Source organism: Plecotus auritus (assembly GCF_963455305.1).
Source record: "Plecotus auritus genome assembly, chromosome: 8".
In the NCBI taxonomy this organism is placed as follows: domain Eukaryota; kingdom Metazoa; phylum Chordata; class Mammalia; order Chiroptera; family Vespertilionidae; genus Plecotus; species Plecotus auritus.
This window is the reverse complement of record NC_137782.1, coordinates 138,887,195-138,907,790: the sequence shown is the minus strand read 5'-3', so window position 1 is coordinate 138,907,790 and position 20,596 is coordinate 138,887,195. Positions and strand designations below refer to the sequence as shown.

At 35.5% G+C, this 20,596-nt stretch overlaps 1 protein-coding gene across 5 annotated transcripts in view; it reads right to left on the bottom strand.

The window, feature by feature from the left end:
• USP34 (ubiquitin specific peptidase 34) overlaps positions 1–20,596 on the bottom strand; it is a 241,327-nt gene that overhangs the window by 81,350 nt on the left and 139,381 nt on the right. For all 5 annotated transcript variants that reach the window (XM_080686042.1, XM_080686046.1, XM_080686043.1 and 2 more), the window contains 9 exons: positions 18,068–18,190; positions 17,853–17,936; positions 17,345–17,431; positions 11,768–11,968; positions 9,182–9,264; positions 4,125–4,165; positions 3,865–3,989; positions 2,321–2,473; positions 1,276–1,380 (listed from right to left, as the gene is read on the bottom strand). In XM_080686042.1, coding sequence (XP_080542168.1) covers positions 1,276–1,380; positions 2,321–2,473; positions 3,865–3,989; positions 4,125–4,165; positions 9,182–9,264; positions 11,768–11,968; positions 17,345–17,431; positions 17,853–17,936; positions 18,068–18,190 — 1,002 coding nt within the window. The remainder of the gene's footprint in view (positions 1–1,275; positions 1,381–2,320; positions 2,474–3,864; positions 3,990–4,124; positions 4,166–9,181; positions 9,265–11,767; positions 11,969–17,344; positions 17,432–17,852; positions 17,937–18,067; positions 18,191–20,596) is intronic.

The window sequence follows — 20,596 nt, the reverse complement described above, 5'->3', positions numbered from 1 at the left end:
TTTAAAAATAAACTTACATACAGTTAAATAATTTTAAAAAGCTTTAATTATCAATATAACTGAGCAAAACATTTTAACAGATTATATAAAACAGAATTAAAAAATAGAATTTAATTTTTTAAAAATATGTTATGATTTTAGAAAGAGAGAGACAGAGACACAAAAACATTGATGCTGATCGATGAGCTGCCTCCTGCACCCTCCTCTGCTGGGGATAGAGCCCACAACCCAGGCATACCATGCCCAGAAATTGAACCAGGGACCTTTTGGTACACTGGCTGATGCTCAACCACTAAGCCACACAGGCTGGGCTAGAACTTGTTTTGGCGCAGTGGATAGAGTGTCGGCCTGTGGACTAAACAGTCCCGGGTTAGATTCCGGACAAGGGCACGTACCTCCGTTGCAGGCTCCCAGCCCTGGTCAGGGGCATGTGGAAGGCAACCAACCAATATGTCTCTCACACATCGGTATTTCTCTGTCTCTCCCTCTCCCTTCCACTTTCTCTAAAAATCAACGGGAAAAAAATCCTGGTGTGAGGATTAACCAAAAAAAAAAAAAAGGAATTCAGATGTAACTGTTTCTTAAAAAGAAGATCAAACACTACAGGGTATTTTAAATGTAAAGTGTATATATTGCACTTTGATAAAAATACATTAAAAAATCAGAGAAAATGTTTCCTAAATATTTAAATGTATTTTGTTTAAGTTGTTTCTCATTTTTTTTCTGAGATCATTTAGATGCATTTTAGTTTACTAAATTTATAAGAGAAAAAAATCAAAAAACTTTATGTGGCAAATTTGTTTTTAAAATTCACTTTTTTTAAACATTTGTTTAGATGAAAATATTTTAGTCTACTAAAAGAAAATTAGATCAGCAAACTCATGGTGTTTCTTTACCTTAAAACAACTTCTATTTGAATTGCAATTTTATTTTATATTCAGAACTCCAAATCTACATGCTATTATAGAAAGCTGCATTTAAATTTAAAGTCTAAATTTCACATTCTAAGTAAGATTTTGCATCCAGAAATCTTACTCAAAAGAGACAGGAAACTACTTATATGTAGATACTAGATAAAGCCATTTCAACAAAGATAAAAGTAAAAAGAAGAAAGGAATTAGAGCAGAACAGAAAGGTGCAAATCGAGTAGAAAAACTGTAACATTTTCAACTTATTATTGATTAAAATGCTTTAATAAGGACCTATAAAGTTACAAACACACGTGTACATAATTCATCTCTATTAACATGATAATGTATAGTTTCCTGAACATACCTGACTAGCGTCCTTTATATGTATGTTGTCAACTAATTTGCACAACAACCAAAAATACTCTTTGCATCCAGGTTTTAACATTGGTTCTTCTTCATAATCATCTATCTATTAAAAAAATTTTAACTTTGTGAAATCATTTTTCAAAGGAAAGCAACTTGTAATTACAATATATTTAAGAAACTAGACTATGAAAAGAATTAAATCCTAATACAAACTAAACAGTAAAAAGAACTTAACAAAAAAATGAAGACAACAATCCTATTTTCTATAAAATTAGAATAACTAAGAACATAGTGAATGAGAAAACTCAGAATAACATTACTCTCAAATTATTTAACAGTACAACCTACATGAAAAAGATATGAATGTATAATGCTAAATAATGTGATATAAATTAAGAATTCAATGAAAATGTGGGAATACAAGAAACCTACAGAATATGAGTATATATAAAGCTACCCACATGCAATGGTCTATTATAACTTTGAAATCTGAAAAATAAAGAACACATCATATTTCTTACATAGTCGATGATAGGTTAATATGGTGGAGGAAAAGTAAATCCTACAATACAACATATTTCTGGGATTAGTAAAATTTACTTACTAATGGGCTCAGGATTTATTATATGGTAGAGGCTTTTACAAGGCTAATATATATATTGGAAAGGAAAGGAAATAGGAAATTCAGAATATCCTAATGATAAAACCCTATGTGACTAAATGAGATGATAGCTACATTTATGATATTTCTGTCATTCAACTTACTAACACAGGCCCCAAAATATAGTAAGAACAAATGTTATTTCCAAAACAGAATATCCATGAAGGATCCCCTAGAGCTGAAATCAAAACAAACAGATTCTACTCCTAGGTGTAACATGGTCACAATGCTGTCACTTTAAGAACTATGCAACTATTATTACCTTGGTAATAAACTATATATAGTAAACAAAGACTCAAAATTACTGCAACAATATGATAATAAAATTGGGCAAAGGAAACTGCAAAAATAGAAACCGCTCCTGAACACAGTAAAATCTTACCCTGATAGGTTTGAGTGCTTGAGCATCAGGAAGAAATTTCAACAATGTTGAGGCAGCCAATAGCAGAAAAGAGCGATTGATTGAGTCACCTCCATCCAGCCCTGATAGGGATAACTTATAAAGACCATTGCAAGACTCATGACGGACTGCAGTCTAAATGAAAAAACAAGTTCAAAAAACAATCTGAGTTAGTATTAAACAGTTAATATTAGGATTAATATGTTGGCAGAAATAACGTTAGATGACTTCTTTAGTAACATATTTTAAAATGCAATGTTCTGATCAAATATTCATGCATATAAATAATATATGATCAAATAAAGTATCCCAACGTATATAGTAATATGTAAAAACATATCTGAGAAATCCTAAATATGGCCATAAAGTAAAACCAAATAAATACAATAATAGACAAATACAAAGGGGATTGAGAAGAAAATATACATATTAATTTATGTACAAGATTAAGTAACAGGATAAAATATTTTCATAACAGGTAGCAATTTAGAAAACACTTAAACTAGAATATTTTATATATTCTAAGGGACTTGCCCAAATGTCACAATGGTTCTTTGGGACAGAACCAGAACAAAAACACATATTCATCAATTCAGAGTATAGTTTTATACAGTACTGTCTAAAACAGATGTGACTGTGGTGGCTAAGTGATAGTAAGAGTGTGTTTCTACTATTTCATTTAGGAATATGGTGTAATATCAAAGATATAGTTAGTGAAAATTATACTGTCCTCCTCAGTGTCAATAATAGAATCAAAAGAAAATATATTTAACTTATTTTTAGTCTCTGTTGCATCTAAGATACACTCTAATTAAATAGAAAAAATAAAATGAAAACTTTTCTAAAACATAAATGACCACAATAAATGCTAAATGACCACAATAAACTCTCACCTCCCCCTGCCCCAGAAAAGAGCAATTTTTTTAAAAAGCAAAATAACCTGTAAATAAGAATTTCAGAAAAAGACAAATATGAGTGCTATTGAATATGTAATATTCACACTTAAGTATACATAGTTCAAAACATTCTAGATCTTTCAGATAATGTGATATATTTGTGGGATCATGTCCATTTGTTTCCATTAGTTTTTTTTTAATCATCAACTAGAGGCCCAGTGCACGAATTCGTGCACAGGTGGGGTTCCTCAGCCTGGCCAGCGAACGGGGCTGATCAGGGCCATGTCGCCCAGTCCCGATCGGGGCTGATGGCTGCTGGCCAGCTGGGGAGGGACCAAGGGAGGTTGGCCAGCCGGGGAGGAACCATGGGAGGGCTCTAGGGCATGTCCGGCCCTCTTGCCCAGTCCCGATCGGCCAGACCCCAGCAGCAAGCTAACCTACCTGTCATAGCATCTGGCCCCTTGGTGGACAGTGCGCGTCACAGCGACTGGTCAAGTGGTCAACCAAATGGTCGAGTGGTCAACCGAATGGTCGACTGATCGGTTAGACAGCATATTATGCTTTTATTATATAGGATGTTAACAATATGAAAAAGTAAAGAGTAACTACTAATCTTCATTTTTATCTTACCTCAGGAATAAGGAGGGTCAATTTCTTTAGCCAATCTTGTAAATGATCACTATCAGCAAGGCTAGATTTCACTAAAGAACAGCAATGAGCCCAACTCACCAAGAGCCACATTGAATAATGTGAAACTAAAAAAAAAGTAGAAAAAAAATACAATTATAAGGGCTTGGTACTGTAAAGAAAACAATGTTCATTAAAGATATATATAAATGTATCTAGTTATCTAAATTTTTTCTTAAAAATTAACTTTCTTGAATCCTTACCTTCATGTCTAGACCTGTGATCAGACTGAGCTTTCAAAACTCTGCAAGTAAAAACACACCACCACCAATTAAATTCAGTAATGAATGAAAAATAACTTAGTTTAAAAAGTATATGTAACTTTCCCCCTAAAAAACATTAGATTTTAGAAAGCTACTTTTGTTTTTTTCTATGACTCTTATCTTTTATTTTAAAATTCACTGGTAAAATCTTATAGCAAACAAATGGATGTTCAGATTTAATAAAATTTGAGTGAAACCAATATTGAAATAAGTAAACCCTCAACAAATGCTCATGGTTGAGTTACTAAAGAGAAAGGTCACAATGGTTTAGTCTAAACTTCAGACTCCTTAAAAGAAAAATCATACACTGACATAAAATGACCTTCCTTTGACAAGAAAAAAAAATTCTGAGAAGTACTAAATTAAATTATAGCAGGCCAGAGAGTGAAATAGAGAGACAAGAGTATTCAACCAGTTAATTAAAGTCTGTGAGCCAACTAACAATAGACTGCTCACATTCCTGAAAGCATGAAGGAGCTTTGAATCAACTCCTAGAGCAACCACCAGAAGCCATCAAAATCTGCTTACGCATGAACTTTCAGGACTGTGCCTGCAACCAATCTAAAGTAGTAAACATTTCTTCCTCAGGGACTATGCACCTATCCTAGAACTGCCCCTGCTTTACCTACCCCGTTAACTTAGCCAATGTAAATTCTTTCAAAACAACTTACATCTTTCTCCATAATATACAAAGAGCCCATCAACTCCAGAATGGGGGACATGCAGTGTATTCCATCTAGCCACCATCTGCTGCTGGTAGTTTAGACTTCATGCCCCAGGACTTAGTCCTTTTCTGGCTAGCATTCAGCTAAACAAACCCTTTCAGAAAAGCTTTTCAGCCATGAAAGGTTCTGTTTGTTAATGCCAGTTTCTAGCATGAATAGTTAAAAGCAAATTATTAAAAAGTAGAGAAAGCTAATTTAATTTAATATAATTTCATCTTTATTTTCCCCAATACTTTTAAGTAACTTCAATGGAAAAATGTATTACTTCCCCCGGCTGGTATAGCTCAGTGGTTTAGCATCAACCTATGGGACCTATGAACCAGAGGTGATCACGGTTCAATTCCCAGTCAGGGCACATGCCCAGGTTGTGGGCTGGATCTCCAGTAGAGGGCATGCAGGAGGCAGCCGATCAATGATTCTCTCTCATAATTGATGTTTCAATCTCTCTCCCCGTCTCCTTTCCCTAAAATCAATAAAAATATTTAAAAAGAAAATGTATTACTTCAGTTTCAAGAAAACTAATTAAAATTTTTATTTTAACAAGATTAAATATAGATTATTTGCCTTATAAACTTTTAAAAAGTCATGAATCTTGAGCATTCCCACTTTGTTATAAATTCACAGAATACCTATCAAAATCCCCAAAAGCAAGGCTCACCCATATTAGTGATTTAAAGGAAAAGGTACTAAGAAGTCAAAACTTTATAAATCAAGTATTAATATTAAACATACTATAAATATATTGGTATGTTAACTTTACCAGAGCAGCTTACCCACCTATCTTTAAAATTTGTAGCATTAAATGATTTTTTATAATACAAGCACAAAGTGTTCTAACTGCTTTAATGGATGTAAACCTCCTAGCACCTTATGAATGGAGGGTTAGAGCCTATGCAAAGAAAATGGTGCAGATATAGCTGAGAAATCACAGGGATGAAGTGTGGGAGTGGGGAGTGGGCAAGAGCTCAATTGCAAAGATTTTAATGAGTTTTTTGAGATGGAACTACTGGCTCTGGCTGGGTAGCTCAGTTGGTTAGAGCATCATCCAAATTCACCAAGGTTGCGGGTTTGGTCCCTAGCTAGACAAGGCACATACTAGCAACCAATGAATGCATAAATAAATAGAACAACAAATTGATGTCTCTAAAATAAAATAAAAAATAAAAATGGAACTCCTAGAATGAAAACAAGAATTGCCAAGAGAGAACCAGCAGCAACACCTGGTATCAAATCTGCATATTTACTTTTCATTGCATGAGGTTAACAGAGTCAAGTGAACAAAAAGTAGACTAAAGCAGTCATTGAATTGCCTTAACTCAAGGTATTGCAGTGTGTGAATACTGAGGTACAGTGTATGTTAGAGGACAAGGAGGAAGAGTTAAATATTTAGCTGGGAGTAATTGGTGGTTGGGGTATAAAATGTATTTTATCATATTAATCAAAGACAAGTTACAGCATTTTCTTCATTTCCCCATGTTACTCATTCATAAGTTTTATAAACTATGAGGTAAGGTACCTGCCACTGAAAATATAATGGTGAGCAAAATCAGATTTAGTTTATATAGTACTTACCCCCAGTCTAATGTGGTACAGCAGATATTGATCAAGGAATGAATGTGAATTAAATTGGGACAGACACTAAAGAAAAGTACATTAAGAAAGAAAGAATCTTAGGCCCTGGCCAATGTGGCTCAGTTGGTTGGAGCATCGTCCCATATACCAAAGGCTGCAGGTCTGATTCTTGGTCAGGGCACATACCTAGGTTGTGGGTTCAATCCCCTGTAGAGGTGTGTACAGGAGGCATAACCAATCAGTATCTCTCTCTCCATTTCACTCCACTCCCCATGTATTTAGTCAGCAAATACAATATTTTAATGGGGGGTGGGGGAGAATTTGTACATTTAAAAAAAAAATTCCAACGTAGCTCCAATACATGGGATCATATTACATGTTTTAACTATATTCTTATAAACACATTTCCAGCTCTAGCCAGAGGGCAGAGAAGCAAGGAAACACTGGTAGGAATGAGTAGACCAAGCACCCATATTTTTGAGGTTCCCTACCAACTTTAAGGCTTCTTAAAGAAAATGGCTGATTCTAGAACTGAGGCAGGGAAACTATAAGCCTGGAAGATCTTATAGTAACAGGGAGAAAAAAGGATTCCTCCCCTCCACACAAAATAATGTGATATGTCAAAAGACACATCAACAAGCCTGATGAGGCCAACTCAGGTATAATTTTAGTAAAGAGAATAGTAATGGTAATGAATTACAACATGTTGAATGAAAAAAATCCAAACTGGTAATAAATAAATAAAAGGAAAGAAGAGAAAGCACTTCCTCACAATAAAATGTCAATTAATAAACATAAAAGGAATGTTAAGAGTTAGAAAAACCATTTGTTTGTAAATATATATATATTTTTTTAACTTTTAATCCTCACCCTAGGATATGCTTTTTTATTGATTTTAGAAAGAGGAAGAATGGAGGGAGAAAGAAGGTAAGGAGGAAAGAGAGAGAGAGCGAGCAAGCGCTCTTGGGTGCCTCTCAAATGTACCCCGAATGGGAATTGAACCCACAATCTAGGTATGTACCCTGACCACAAATCAAACCCACAACCTTTTGGTGTATAGGAAAATGCTTCAACCAACTGAACCACCTGGTGAGGGCTATACTAATATTTTTAATTCAGGCAAGAATCATCACTGAATGCTAAAAAAAAAAAAAAAAAATCAATGAATGAAAATTTTATTAGGAGCTGGAAATTTAAGCAATTGCAAAATATCTTCCCCCACAGTATACTTTTAGTTACAAAGAAAACAATCAAAAACATTGTAGAAAAACCAAAAGGAAACCTGATTAACCAATCAAAATTAATACCACTAACAAGGGACAAACTGACATCACCAGGATGTACTGGGGAAGATTATTATTTATGGAGTATTCCTGCTAAAATATATAATCTGAATCTAATCAGGAAAACCTAGATCAAAAGCTGCATTATAAAAGAATTGGCCTGTACTATTCAGAAATGCCAATATCATCAAAGAAAGGCTAAGAAAGTATCAGTAATTAAAGGAAATGAAATAAATATGACAACTAAATGCAATAGTAGTACATGGTTCTAGTGAGACAATTTGAGTACCAACTGTATATTAGATCATATTTTCTAAACTTATTTTACACTAGTAGTGAAGAAAATGTCCTTGGTCTTAGGAGATAAAAATTAAAGTATTTATGAGTAAACTAGAAGCCCAGCGTGTGAAATTGTGCGGCCCCGCCCACCCACCTTGCTGTGATCCAAGCCTGTGGGCCACGCTGCGTGAGTGGCTCGCGGGCCAGGGGGAGGGACCGAGAGGTGCTCCATGCACCTCCTGGTGACCAGTCTTTGGTTGTTACTGCATTACGACCACTTGCTTTTTATAATATAGACTAGAGGCCCGGTGCACAAAAATCGTGCATGAGCGGGGGGGGGGGGGGGGGTCCCCTCAACCCGGCCTGCACCCTCTCAAATCCGGGACCCCTCGGGGGATGCCCAACTATCTCTCGCAATCTGGGACCGCTGGCTCCTAACCGCTCGCCTGCTTGCCTGCCTGATCACCCCTAACCACTTCTGCCTGGTCTGCCTGATCACCCCTAACTGCTCCCCTACGGGCCTGATCGCCTCCAACTGCTCCCTTGCTTATCACTCCTAACTGCCTCTGCCTTGCCCCACACTTGGGACCCAGGATTCCCTTCTCCAGGCAGTCGTGGGCACCCAGGACCCGGGCTTCCCTCCCTCTGGCTGGCCGCAGGCACCCAGGACCTGAGCAGGCTTCGCCCAGGCCAGCCACAGCCGCAGGGGACTGTAGGTGGGCGACTTCGCCCAGGCCGCAACCGCAGGCGCCTGGGACTGTGGGGCAGGCGGCTTGTCCCTCTCCCAGGCCGGGCTGCAGGCAGAGCCACTGGCGCCTGGGATCGCGAGGCAGGCGGCTTGTCTCTCTCCCAGGCCGCAGCCTGGCTGGTCCCCATTCCTCTAGTGAGCTACTATCAAAGATTCAGAACAATATGTAAATGAATGTGTTCACACAGACACACACTGATATACACACTCATGATTATGTGATAAAATTGGCAAAATGTTGATAATAATATGCAAATCTAAATAAGCAGGATGGGAATTCATAAAAACACCCTAAAATTGTTCTAAGTACTAAATGTTTTCAAAATAAAGCTTTAAAACACTATATTCTTACCACAAATGCATACATAAATTATGTTAAAAAAATCGTACCTAGGAGCCAGATTATCATAGGTATAAGCAACAGACATAAGTCGCTGAATCAAGCTGGTTCCTTGCACAAGAACAAGAAATACCTTTAAAACAAAACAAAAAATTTAAAAAACATCTTTAAATACACTAAAAAAAAACACACAACTGCATTTTTAACCTAAGACTCCAAATTATGTTAAACTTTTTTATGACGAGTATCTTAGAATGGCCATTTGAAAATACTGTAAAAATATCAAATATTAGAAAACCAGCAACAAGAAAATATTCAAAATTTAGAAATACACAAGTAAAACTATTTTTTATATTTGCTCCACAGATTATCTGCATGTCAGAGAAAAATACTATATATCACACATTGGTGGATTTTTGTGGCATAGGTGAAGAATTAAACATTTTCTACTCTTGAAACAAGGAAAAAGAAGTCAAGCAATATCAGATTCCTCAACAATCCTGAAATGAACATAGGAAGGCAATATAATACACCAGGGATATACAGCATGGATTTTAGATTAAAAATTCTGAGGTTCAATATTGAGTCTGCTGACTTTCAAGCTGCCTTTACTCTAATAAACTTAATTTCTAAATTCTAGCTCTTCATCCATATAATAGGAAAAAATAATAATATGCTAACTTAATTAAAAAATTATTCAATCTCTTCTGTAGGTCAGAGCTCATTCTGGGCACTTATTTTATACGACACTGTTCCCATCCTGGAGATGTTAGACAAGTGCAGCAGATAACATAGAGAGCACTGTAACACAAGTATATATATATCAAATGTGCAAAACCTGTCCCTGGCAAAATCAGGAAACCTTCAAGAAAAACTATGTTTAGGTAGGAATATAAAAGTTCAATTTGGAATTTCAACCTTCGTAAAGGCTATTAAAGAGAACAAATACAAAGAATTTCTTACTATCTACAGTGTACCAAAATTGGATGGCTTTGTCTCCAGAATTAGTGTAACAATAATTTTTATTCCCAAACAGCTTAGATTTACATACTAAGTTCTAATTATTATGATGAATAAATGGTAAAATACATATGGTATGTACCTTTTGTAAACTATGGAAACCTAACCCTGGCATGTGCATAGAAAAAAAAAAACACGCTAAAAAATAATGCTATTAATGGCTGTCACCTATGACTAAGGAGTTCACTTGTACATTCAGAACTATTTTCACTAAGAATGTACTTTCATATATTTTTTAAAAAACAAGCCAATTCTTATGGGCTGGGTGGAAGTGGCCAAAGTGGGATAAAGGGAACCATCTATAATAGTGTCAACAATAAAAGGTAAAAAAACAAAAAACAAGCCAATTCTTTTTAAAATTCTATATGTGTACCTATATTTATATATTATTAATATCTCAAGAGGAAATCACTACTAAGTGTCAAAAGCATTTAAATTATTTAGTGAGTTGATGGGAAAAAGCACATTCAATCTGAGCTTTTTACATTATAACCTGGAAATATTAGCATAGACCATTTTTCCCATTTAACCCTGGAATACTAACATTGATCATTTTCCCCTTTTCATCTCCCCAAATTCCAGGGAAATATGCTTTATGTTTCCATTTATACCAGCAGTTTCCAACCTATAACCACCACAATATTTTTCTATCAATAACCAACTCATTACTGTTTTTTCTTGGGCAAGTACAAAATGAGGCACTGGTCACAAAAGATTACATACTGAGAAAGAGATTTCACTAAAAACTCATCTTCATCTCTTCCCCACTTCCCAGACCACTGGTGAAGACATTGGAAAGGCAAATATATGATCACGTGAACAAAAATAATTCTACTTTTACTGCTGGTTATTGTGCCATTTTCTTCAGCTGTATCCATTTTATATACATGCTTTGCAATCCTAGGGTTGGTACATAACAAATCAAATTCTTCCTTGCCAGCCAACTTCCAATTAGGTTCTGTCAATCTGAGACACTATAAATTATTTCCTTGTGGGTTTTTTTATTTTTATTTTTAGCACTGCTCCAGAATATTTCATCCAGAATAGGCAGTTGGTTTTAGAAGCAGTAGCATAACCCTGTTCTTGAGAGGCCTAAACCCCAGTTCAACAGTATTTTTTATTCTATAAGCTTATTTCTGAAAACCCCAACGTATTCCTCCCATATATTCTGAAAACCCTATGAGCAGTAAATGGTTACTTGTCTAGATTACCTCAACATTTCTCTTTTGTAACACATACAAATAAAACCAATTCTCTATTTTAAATTTCCTCTGTTGAAAAATCTAATGTGGTTTGCTTTCCTGAATGGACTCCAATACACTCAGTATATATATATATTATTGAATACAAATAATAAACTCAATCCTACAGTTAGATAACATTAAAATGCCATATAACTCATTCCTGCATTTTGGATGATGAACTAAGCATCATAATTACTTCTGCATTAAAATAAAGGCATCACTTCAAATGGTAAGTCATACTGTGGTACTGTAGAATAGCATTTCTTATGCATTAGTGTTTTACATCATTTTGTCAAATCAAAAATACATAAGCTCTCTTAAAACATAAATAGAACTCATTACTACAATTTGATGATAACTTCTGAACTTTACCTCTGTTAATCTTGGTATATGAAGACCTTTGGCATGATCACCAGCAGCCTTTCTTGATTTGCCAGGCCAAGTTCTTTTCCTATGGCTTTCTGCTATACCAGACCAGGCAAAGACATCATGATAAGCTAAATCCAAATCAGACGGATCTACTGCAAACTGGCATATTAACTTCAGCAAGCAAGCAAGACAGTCAAGCTGCCACTGTGGGTAAGAAAAAAATGTCATTTCCCTATTTTAATTAACTTAATATGGCTACTATATACCTTAAAATGAAAGGCTAGAAAATAAAAATAATTATACCTAGTATTTAATCCATGTACTATAGAATTTTGCTAAGCATTTATTATGGTCAGTAACAATCCAATCTTATAAAACTGAAGAAAAATTACCAAACACTAAGAGAGTGCATGTAATGAAATAAAAATGACACATATTTCTATCATAAAAACATCACATAAATGTATGTAATAGAGAGATATAGGGTTTTTTTAAAAAATACAATGACAGCATTTCGGAGGCAGTGATATTTGAACAAACAAAGATGCTGATGCTGACCTGAAAGACACCCCTAGAAGGAGTGCTGAAAGTGATTCCTTTAAGGCTAGAGGGGATAGCTCCATAAATTTAAGAAAGTAAGTGTTTATTTATAGATTAAACAGTACATTATGCATGTATTGTATATAAGAAAGGTTAAAACAGGGAATTATTTGGGGGTCTGGAATGGTTTAATTCAATTTATATTCTTTATAATGAGAAAATATGATTCAGTTTTTTAACAAATCACTTTTTGAAAAGGCTTCCAGCATGAATTAAGTTTGAGCACCAAGGTTCCACTGTACACTACTCAAACTGTACTATGATTTTTAAAACAGTTAAACAACTAACAAGTTGTTTCTCCAACAAGTTGCATATACTCTAATATTTTGGGGCCATAGCAATTCTCAATAGCTCTAGAATATAATTCAACTGAAAATGTTACATTTCTATATGTAAATTTAAAATAAAAAATATTTTTGGTAAAATATTGTTTAGTGTAATATTTCTTACTGACTTAAAGCTCTACTTAAAAATATTTTTAAAGTAAAACACTTCCTTGAAATGAATAAGAATATCACTTATGTTCAAGGTGAGAGTTTCAGAGCTTTCGCTTTAATAGTCCTTTTCTTCCTATTTTCCTAACACCAGTGCCAAGTGGTATATCTATACCAATATACTTGGAAACATAGCAACCCCATATAACTGGTTTTCAGAAAGGTACCAAGAAATTTCAGTGAGGAAAGAATAGTCTTTTCAACAAATGGTACTAGAAAAATTGGATAGCCATAAAAAAATTAAATAAAACAAAACTTCATCCTCACTCCACATATATAAAAGTTACTTTTAAATGCATCACAGATCTAAATCTGAAAGATAACTGTAAAACTTACAGAAAACAAACAAACAAACAAACAAAAAACAGGAGAAAATCTTTGTGATTTTAAAACATGGGTTTCTTATAGAGGATACAAAAACGGTTACATTAAAAACTGTGCTTAAAAAACATAAATGTTTATATATGTAAGCCACAGACTGAGTGAAAACATTCCTACAACAGCAGACCCTTCCCTTATTCACAGTTCCATTTTCAGAGGTTCCAATTGCCCATGGTCAACAACAGTCTGAAAATATTAAATGGAAAATTCCAGAAATAAACAACTCGTAAGTTTTAGATTGTGTGCTGTTCTGAGCAGTGTGATGAAATCTCCTGCTGTGTAGTTCTGTCCCGCCCGGGACATGAATCACCCCTTTGTCCAGTGGGTCCACATTGCATACACTATTTAACCATTAATCACTAAGTAGAGCTGGCTCAGTAGCACAGTGCTGGTGTTCAAGTAACTCTTATTTTACTTAATAACAGCCCACTGTGCAAGAGAGGTGATGCTGCCAGTGTATGTCAAAAATTGGATAACTTGGACAAAACTTTTAGAAACACAAAACTCATTCATAAAGAAATAAAAAATCTGAATAATGCTCTCCACATTGGAAAGACAAGTAACATATGATTTCACTCATATATGGAATCTAATGAATAAAATGAACTATTAAGCAAAATTGAGACAGACTCATAGATAGAGCGTAGGCTGAAACCTAGGGAGGAGCGGGCGGGGTGAGCGGGGGAGACATTGGATGAAGGAGGTAGATGGATTGAGCAAAAAGAAAAAAAAAAGAGCCGAAACCGGTTTGGCTCAGTGGATAGAGCGTCGGCCTGCGGACTGAAAGGTCCCGGGTTCGATTCCAGTCAAGGGCATGTACCTTGGTTGCGGGCACATCCACAGTGGGAGGTGTGCAGGAGGCAGCTGATCGATGTTTCTCTCTCATCGATGTTTCTAGCTCTCTATCCCTCTCCCTTCCTCTCTGTAAAATATCAATAAAATATATTTAAAAAAAAAAAAAAAAGAGTGAAAAAACTCAAGGATATGAACAACAGAGTGGTGACTGATAGGGAGCGGGGGGTGGAGGAGGGTTTAGAGGGTAAATGGTGATGGATGTAGGACTTGACTTAGGGTGGTGCACACACAATACAGTGTATAGATGATGTGTTGTAGAATTGTGCAATTGAAACCTGTATACTTTTGTTAACCAGTATCACCCCAATAAATTCAATAAAAAGGACAAAAATGCAGATCGAAAAATGTCAATGTAAATGAAAAATAAAATTATGAAATATTAAAATTACTTCTAAGACCATTTAATGGGGAAAGGACAGCCTTTTCAAGAAATGCTGGGAAATCTGGATGTCCATTTGAAAAAGATTAAAGTTGAACCCTTACCTAACACATATACAAGAATTAATTCAAAATGAATCAAGGACCTAAAATATAAAATTCTTGGAAGAAAATATAGGACAAAAGCTTCAGGACATTGAATTTGGCAATGATTTCTTGAGTAGGTCAACAAAGCCACAATATAATACTACATACTCACTAGAATGGCTGAAATTAAAAAGACTAACTATACCAACTATTGGTGAGAATGTGAAACAAATGCATGGTACAAACTCCTTTGGAAACAGTTTGGCAGCTTGTTATAAAGTAATCTTACACTTACCATACACTTCTCAGCAATTTCTTTACTTGGCATTTACCCAAGAGAAACAAAAACATATGTACCCCATAAGACTTGCATATGAATGCTTATATCAGCTTTTTTCGTAATAGCCCAAAACTGGAAACTCAAATGTCCATTAATAGGTGAGTGCATACTGAAAGTAGTAGTATACAAATACAATGGTTCTCTACTCAGCAATAAAAACCAAACTAACAATACATGGAACATTTATCAATCTCCATATACGTTTAGTGAAAGAAGCCAGATACAGAAGAGCATATACCATTATTATTCCATTTACATTAAATTCTATAAAATACAAATGTAACCTATAGCAACAGAAAGCAGGTCAGTGGTTGGCTGGGAGAAACTGATTATAAAAGGGAGGATGGAACTTCTGAGGTAGTAGAAATATTCTGTATCTCAATTGTGTTGAAGGATTACACAAGTATACACATTTTTGAAAACTTAAACAATACTTTGTAAATAAGCACATCATTTACTGCATGTAAAGTATACTAAACTTCGTAAGACATATAAAACTTAAAGTGGATCAAAGACCTAAATTTAAAAGCTAAAAATGTAAAATACTGAAAACAAACAGACGTCAATCTTCATGGCCTTGGATAATACATTACTTTCAAGGATGAACCTTGAAAATCATATGCTAAGGGAAAGAAACCAGTTACAAAGGACCATATCTATAATAATAAAAGTGTAATATGCAAATCGACCAAACGGCCGAACAGCAGAACGACTGTCCAGACAACCTTGGAGACGAAGCCGGGGTGGCTGCGAGGGCCTACCCTTGCACGAATTTCATGCATCGGGCCTTTAGTATATATAGAAAGATTTATGTGAAATGTCTACAATAGGCAAATCTATAAAGATAGCAGGTAGATTAGATTAGTGGTTGCCTAGGACTCAAACATGAGAAAAAATGAGGAGTGATTGCTAATGAGTATGGGATTTCTTTTGGGGGATGATGAAATTGTTCTGGAATTAGACAATGGTAATAGTTGCACCATTTTGTGAATATATGAAAAATCACTGATTTATACATTTTAAAATAATTTTATTGTATGTGAATTATATCTCAATTAAATTTAACTTAAAAGTATACTTCAGCTAAGTTCATTCTAAAAGTAAAAAAAATTTGGTTAAGAAACAAGGATGATTCTGAATTATAACTATAATATATTAACAGAGATGCATTATAAATAGGGGATATATCAGCTGACTTAAAGCAATCTATCTCTCAGGCATGCTTGGCATCTCTGACACTGCTAGGCTATATGGCAGCAAATTTTTCTTATCAGTAATATTTCATACAGTATCCAAACTATCAAAGTAAACAAAGAAAACCTTTGGCATAATTCCCTGCAATACCATTCAATACTAAACATAGAATATTTTATAAACAAAATTCCTACAAATGATACATAACTACTCATTAAAGATTTTAGTTAAATACTCCCACTTTGCCAAAGAACTAAAAGACCCTTATAACACTAAGAGATTAATAGGACAAGAAAGACATGAGAAACAATAAAACAAAACAAATATTTAAATTATAAGACATAGATATCAATATTTATTATAGTATAGGTATCTATTTTAATAAAATATCTGTAGTAAAATAAAAATGTATTGTTTTTCATTTCAAAGTATTGAAACCAGTGGTAAGATAGCAATGTTTTCCACCCTAGCTGGTTTGGCTCAGTGGACAGAGGGTTGGCCTGCGGACTGAAGGGTCCTGGGTTCGATTCCAGTCAAGGGCACATGCCCGGGTTGCAGGCTCGATCCCCAATAGAGGGCGTGCAGGAGGCAGCCAATCAATGATTCTCTCTCATCACTGATGTTTCTCCCTCTCTTTTTCCATTCCTATCTGATATCAATAAAAATATATATTTTTTAAAAAGATAGCTATGTTTTCTAAATGTACTTTCTTTTATTAAGCTTTTTTTTCTTTCATTAAACTTTTAAAGTTAGTAGCATTTGATATAAAAAACACCTGTCTCCTAGGTTCCAAAATAATTCTAAACAACAAGTACTAAGAAATTATTATTTGAATGTAATGTTTCATAATGCTACTCTGCTTTGTTGGAGGTCAGGTCCATTTGGTTTAAAAACTGAAAAAGAGTCTCTTCAAAAAATTAAATACATACACCAAGTTTTTAAAAAAGCATCCAAAGTTTAACTATATAAATATTAATATATAATGTATAAACCTAAAGGAAAAATATTCATGATTAGACATAGTTCAGAGTCATTAATTTTAACACTAAAAATTTTTAAACGAAGTTGACATGGAAAACTCTTATTGCATAATTTCTTTATCAAACCCTATTTAAGAAAAAATAATTGCTACTATACTCCATACTCTCCTGTGCGACAGTGATGTAGCAAAAGTTATACTTGCTAATGGGAAATGGAAATGCTTAAATTGGGATAACTATTGTAACTAGCTAACAGTGAATTTTCACTTACCACAGTCCAGGATTCCTGCTCTTTAGGCTCCAGAATTCCGGAATTAAAAATTTCTAATAACTGTTGAAGCCCTCCAGCAGCAACAAACTGTAAGCAATTGTGAGCATAATGGTAAGAGAAAAGCAGCTACATAATGTAACGAAGAAATTTCTCTTTGACTTAAATAATCAAAATAATTTTTATACAAGTAACATACAGCCTACTTTCAAGAATTTTTAAAAGGTTCTTGCAAAAATCTACAACATATCTTTATATTCAATTAACCATTTAATCCCAAACACTGGGATGTACTAACAGTATTACAATGAAGGAACATGTAAGCGCTAAAATTAGGAGCTCCAAGGCATTAATACATATTAGCTTATAGTGAAGTCGAGTAATCTATATTTTTAAACTACCCTTTATTTTAATAGTAAATTAGTTGAAAACCTATTAACAATTATGGTATCTCCTTTTGGAAAATTAGAAATAAATTATTGTCATCATACTGTAAAACACATGATCCAACCTTGCAACTCCATGAATTTTTACTATTTTCCACTTGATCCTCACTTGAATCATCAGAATCTGGATAAAGATCACTGTAACTTCCCTGTGGAAAAAATAAGAATGAGAGAGAATGGCAAGAGAAAAAATTATTCTGGAATTAAAAGATAACATGCTCTGGAATTTTGCTCCAGAAAGAATACAAATATGTAATGATAACAATAGAAATACAATTACCGTCGACTCTCTCCTTATCCTTCTATTAGGTTTTCCCAGTGCTTCAATAATTTCCAGGGCATATAATAGCTTGTGAGCACTCTTAATTTTGAGAAGTTCTTTCCAATTAAGTCCATCATTACTCTTAAATAAAAAAAAACACATAAGTTTCCCATGCCAACTTACTAAGGGAACCTCCCCAAATTAAAAAAAATTGACACTATATAAAAACTCAAACATTACATATACACTGAAATACATTCAAACATGAGAAGACCAATTATATAATTGGTACTAATGTTATGCTTAGAACACCAATTACTGAGGAAGAAAGATGGTGGCATAGGTAAAAATGGTACTCATTGCCTCCCACAACCACATCAAAAATTGCAACTAAAATACAGAACCACCACCACTCAGAACCAATTGAAATCTGGCTGAACAGAAGTCCTACAACAAGGGAACTACAGAGAAAGCACATTGAGACTAGTAGGAAGGGCAGAAATGTGGGAACTGGCTGGTCCCACACCCAAGTGTGGCAGTTTAAAATCAGGAGGGATATCATGGCTGTGGAGGTTTCCCTGAGGAGAGAGGAATCCCTGCCCCACACCAGGTCCCTGGCCCAGGGTTCCAATGCCACCGGCCCAGGGTTCCAATGCCAGGAAGAGAAGTCCCCACAACTTTTAGCTGTGAAGCCCAGCAGTTCCTCTTAAAGGGGCTACATACGAACTTTCTGGGAATCACTCCCTCTGAGCTCCAGTGCACCAGTTTGAAAGGAACCTGGGACATTTGGGGAGGAAATAACTGGCCTGGAATTGGGGTAAGATCTGGAGGGGCAGCTTTCTCCCACACAGAAGTGGTGACAGAAGCCATTATTCCTTTGCTGAGCCCTTCCTGCAACAGAGCTTAAAGGCTGCTGCAATATCTGAATCTTCATCAACCTGGCTCACACTTTTCACCCTGCCTGGTGATTCCCTGAGACCCCAAACCTCCCTCCTTGCAGGCTCATCCAAGACACTTTCAGTGGCTTTTCCATACAACTGGCCTCTCTTGCCTCATGCTTTGGAATTTCCTAAACTCTCTCAAACAAGCAGCACCTGGAATCAGTGTGCCCTGTACTTCTCAATAAGTGGCCCCAGGCCCAGCACTAGCAGCAGACCACCCTGGTTCACATCTTGGCCTCTCCTAAGCACATCCAAGCTCAACGTAAGTAGGAGCCATCTGCAGATTGCTTTGTAGCTCAGGTTGGGTGGCCCCAGGCAGGGCACAGGCAGAGGCTGACTTTGCACCTCTCAGGAGGCCTCAGAGCCAGTGCACCTGGTGGTCAACTTCGACCACACCGGATTACAATCCTACTACCTCCACAAGTGACACACTTAAGGGACAGACTCAGTGAGTACCAAAGCCCCACTGAAGCAAGTCCTGTTCCTGAACAGCAGCTCTTAAGCTATAGTCACAGCTGATCCTCACAACCAATTGGCCTGGAGGTCAACCACTCTCAATGAGGCCAATATAAATCAAGGCTAGACCATAATAGGACAGTGCACAGAGCTTACACAGGGATGCACCTGGAGCACCCAGATAAGGTGACTGGGAAGGCTAAGCAACTGGGCCCTACAGGACACCTACTACATAAGGTGACTCTACACCAAGTCTGGGAGACATAGCAGATCTACCAAATTCATAAAAATAAACACAGGGAGTTGGCCAAAATGCAGAGACAAAGAAACATGTCACAAATGAAAGGAGAAATCTCCAGGAAAAGAATTAAATGAAACGGAAGAAAATTACTAGATACAGAGTTCAAAACAATCGTTATAAAGATGCTCAAAGAACTTAATGAAAACTTCAAGGAATTTAGTGAGAATTTCAAGGAACTTAGTGAAAACATCAACAACATATAAAAAACAGTAATCAAGGATACACAAACTGAAATAAAGAATAGTTTACATGGGCTCAACAGTAGAGGACACCTAGAATCAAATCAAGAATTTAAAATATAAAGAAGCAAAGAACACCCAATCAGAACAACAAAAAGAAAAAAGAACCCAAAAATGTGAAAATAGTGTAAGGAGACTCTGGAACAACTTCAAACATACCAACATTCACATCATGGGGTTATCAGGAGAAGAGAAGGAGAAAGAAATAAAAAACCTATTTTAAAAAATAATGACAGAAAACTTCCCTTAGCTGGTGGAAGAAATAGACATACAAGTCCAGGAAGCACAGAGAACTGCAAACAAGAGGAACCCAAAGAGGTCCACACCAAGACACATCATAATTAAAATGCTAAAGGTTAAAGACAAAGAGAAAATCTTAAAAGCAGCAAGAGAAAAGCAGTTAGTTACCTACAAGGGAGCGCCCATATGACTGTCAGCTGATTTCTCAACAGAAACTATGCAGGCCAGAAGAAAGTGTTAAGAAATATTCAAAGTGATGAAAAGCAAGGACCTACAACCAAGATCACTCTACCCAGCAAAGCTATCATTTAGAATTGAAGGTCAGATAAGAGCTTCCCAGATAAGGAAAAGCTAAAAGAGTTCATCACCA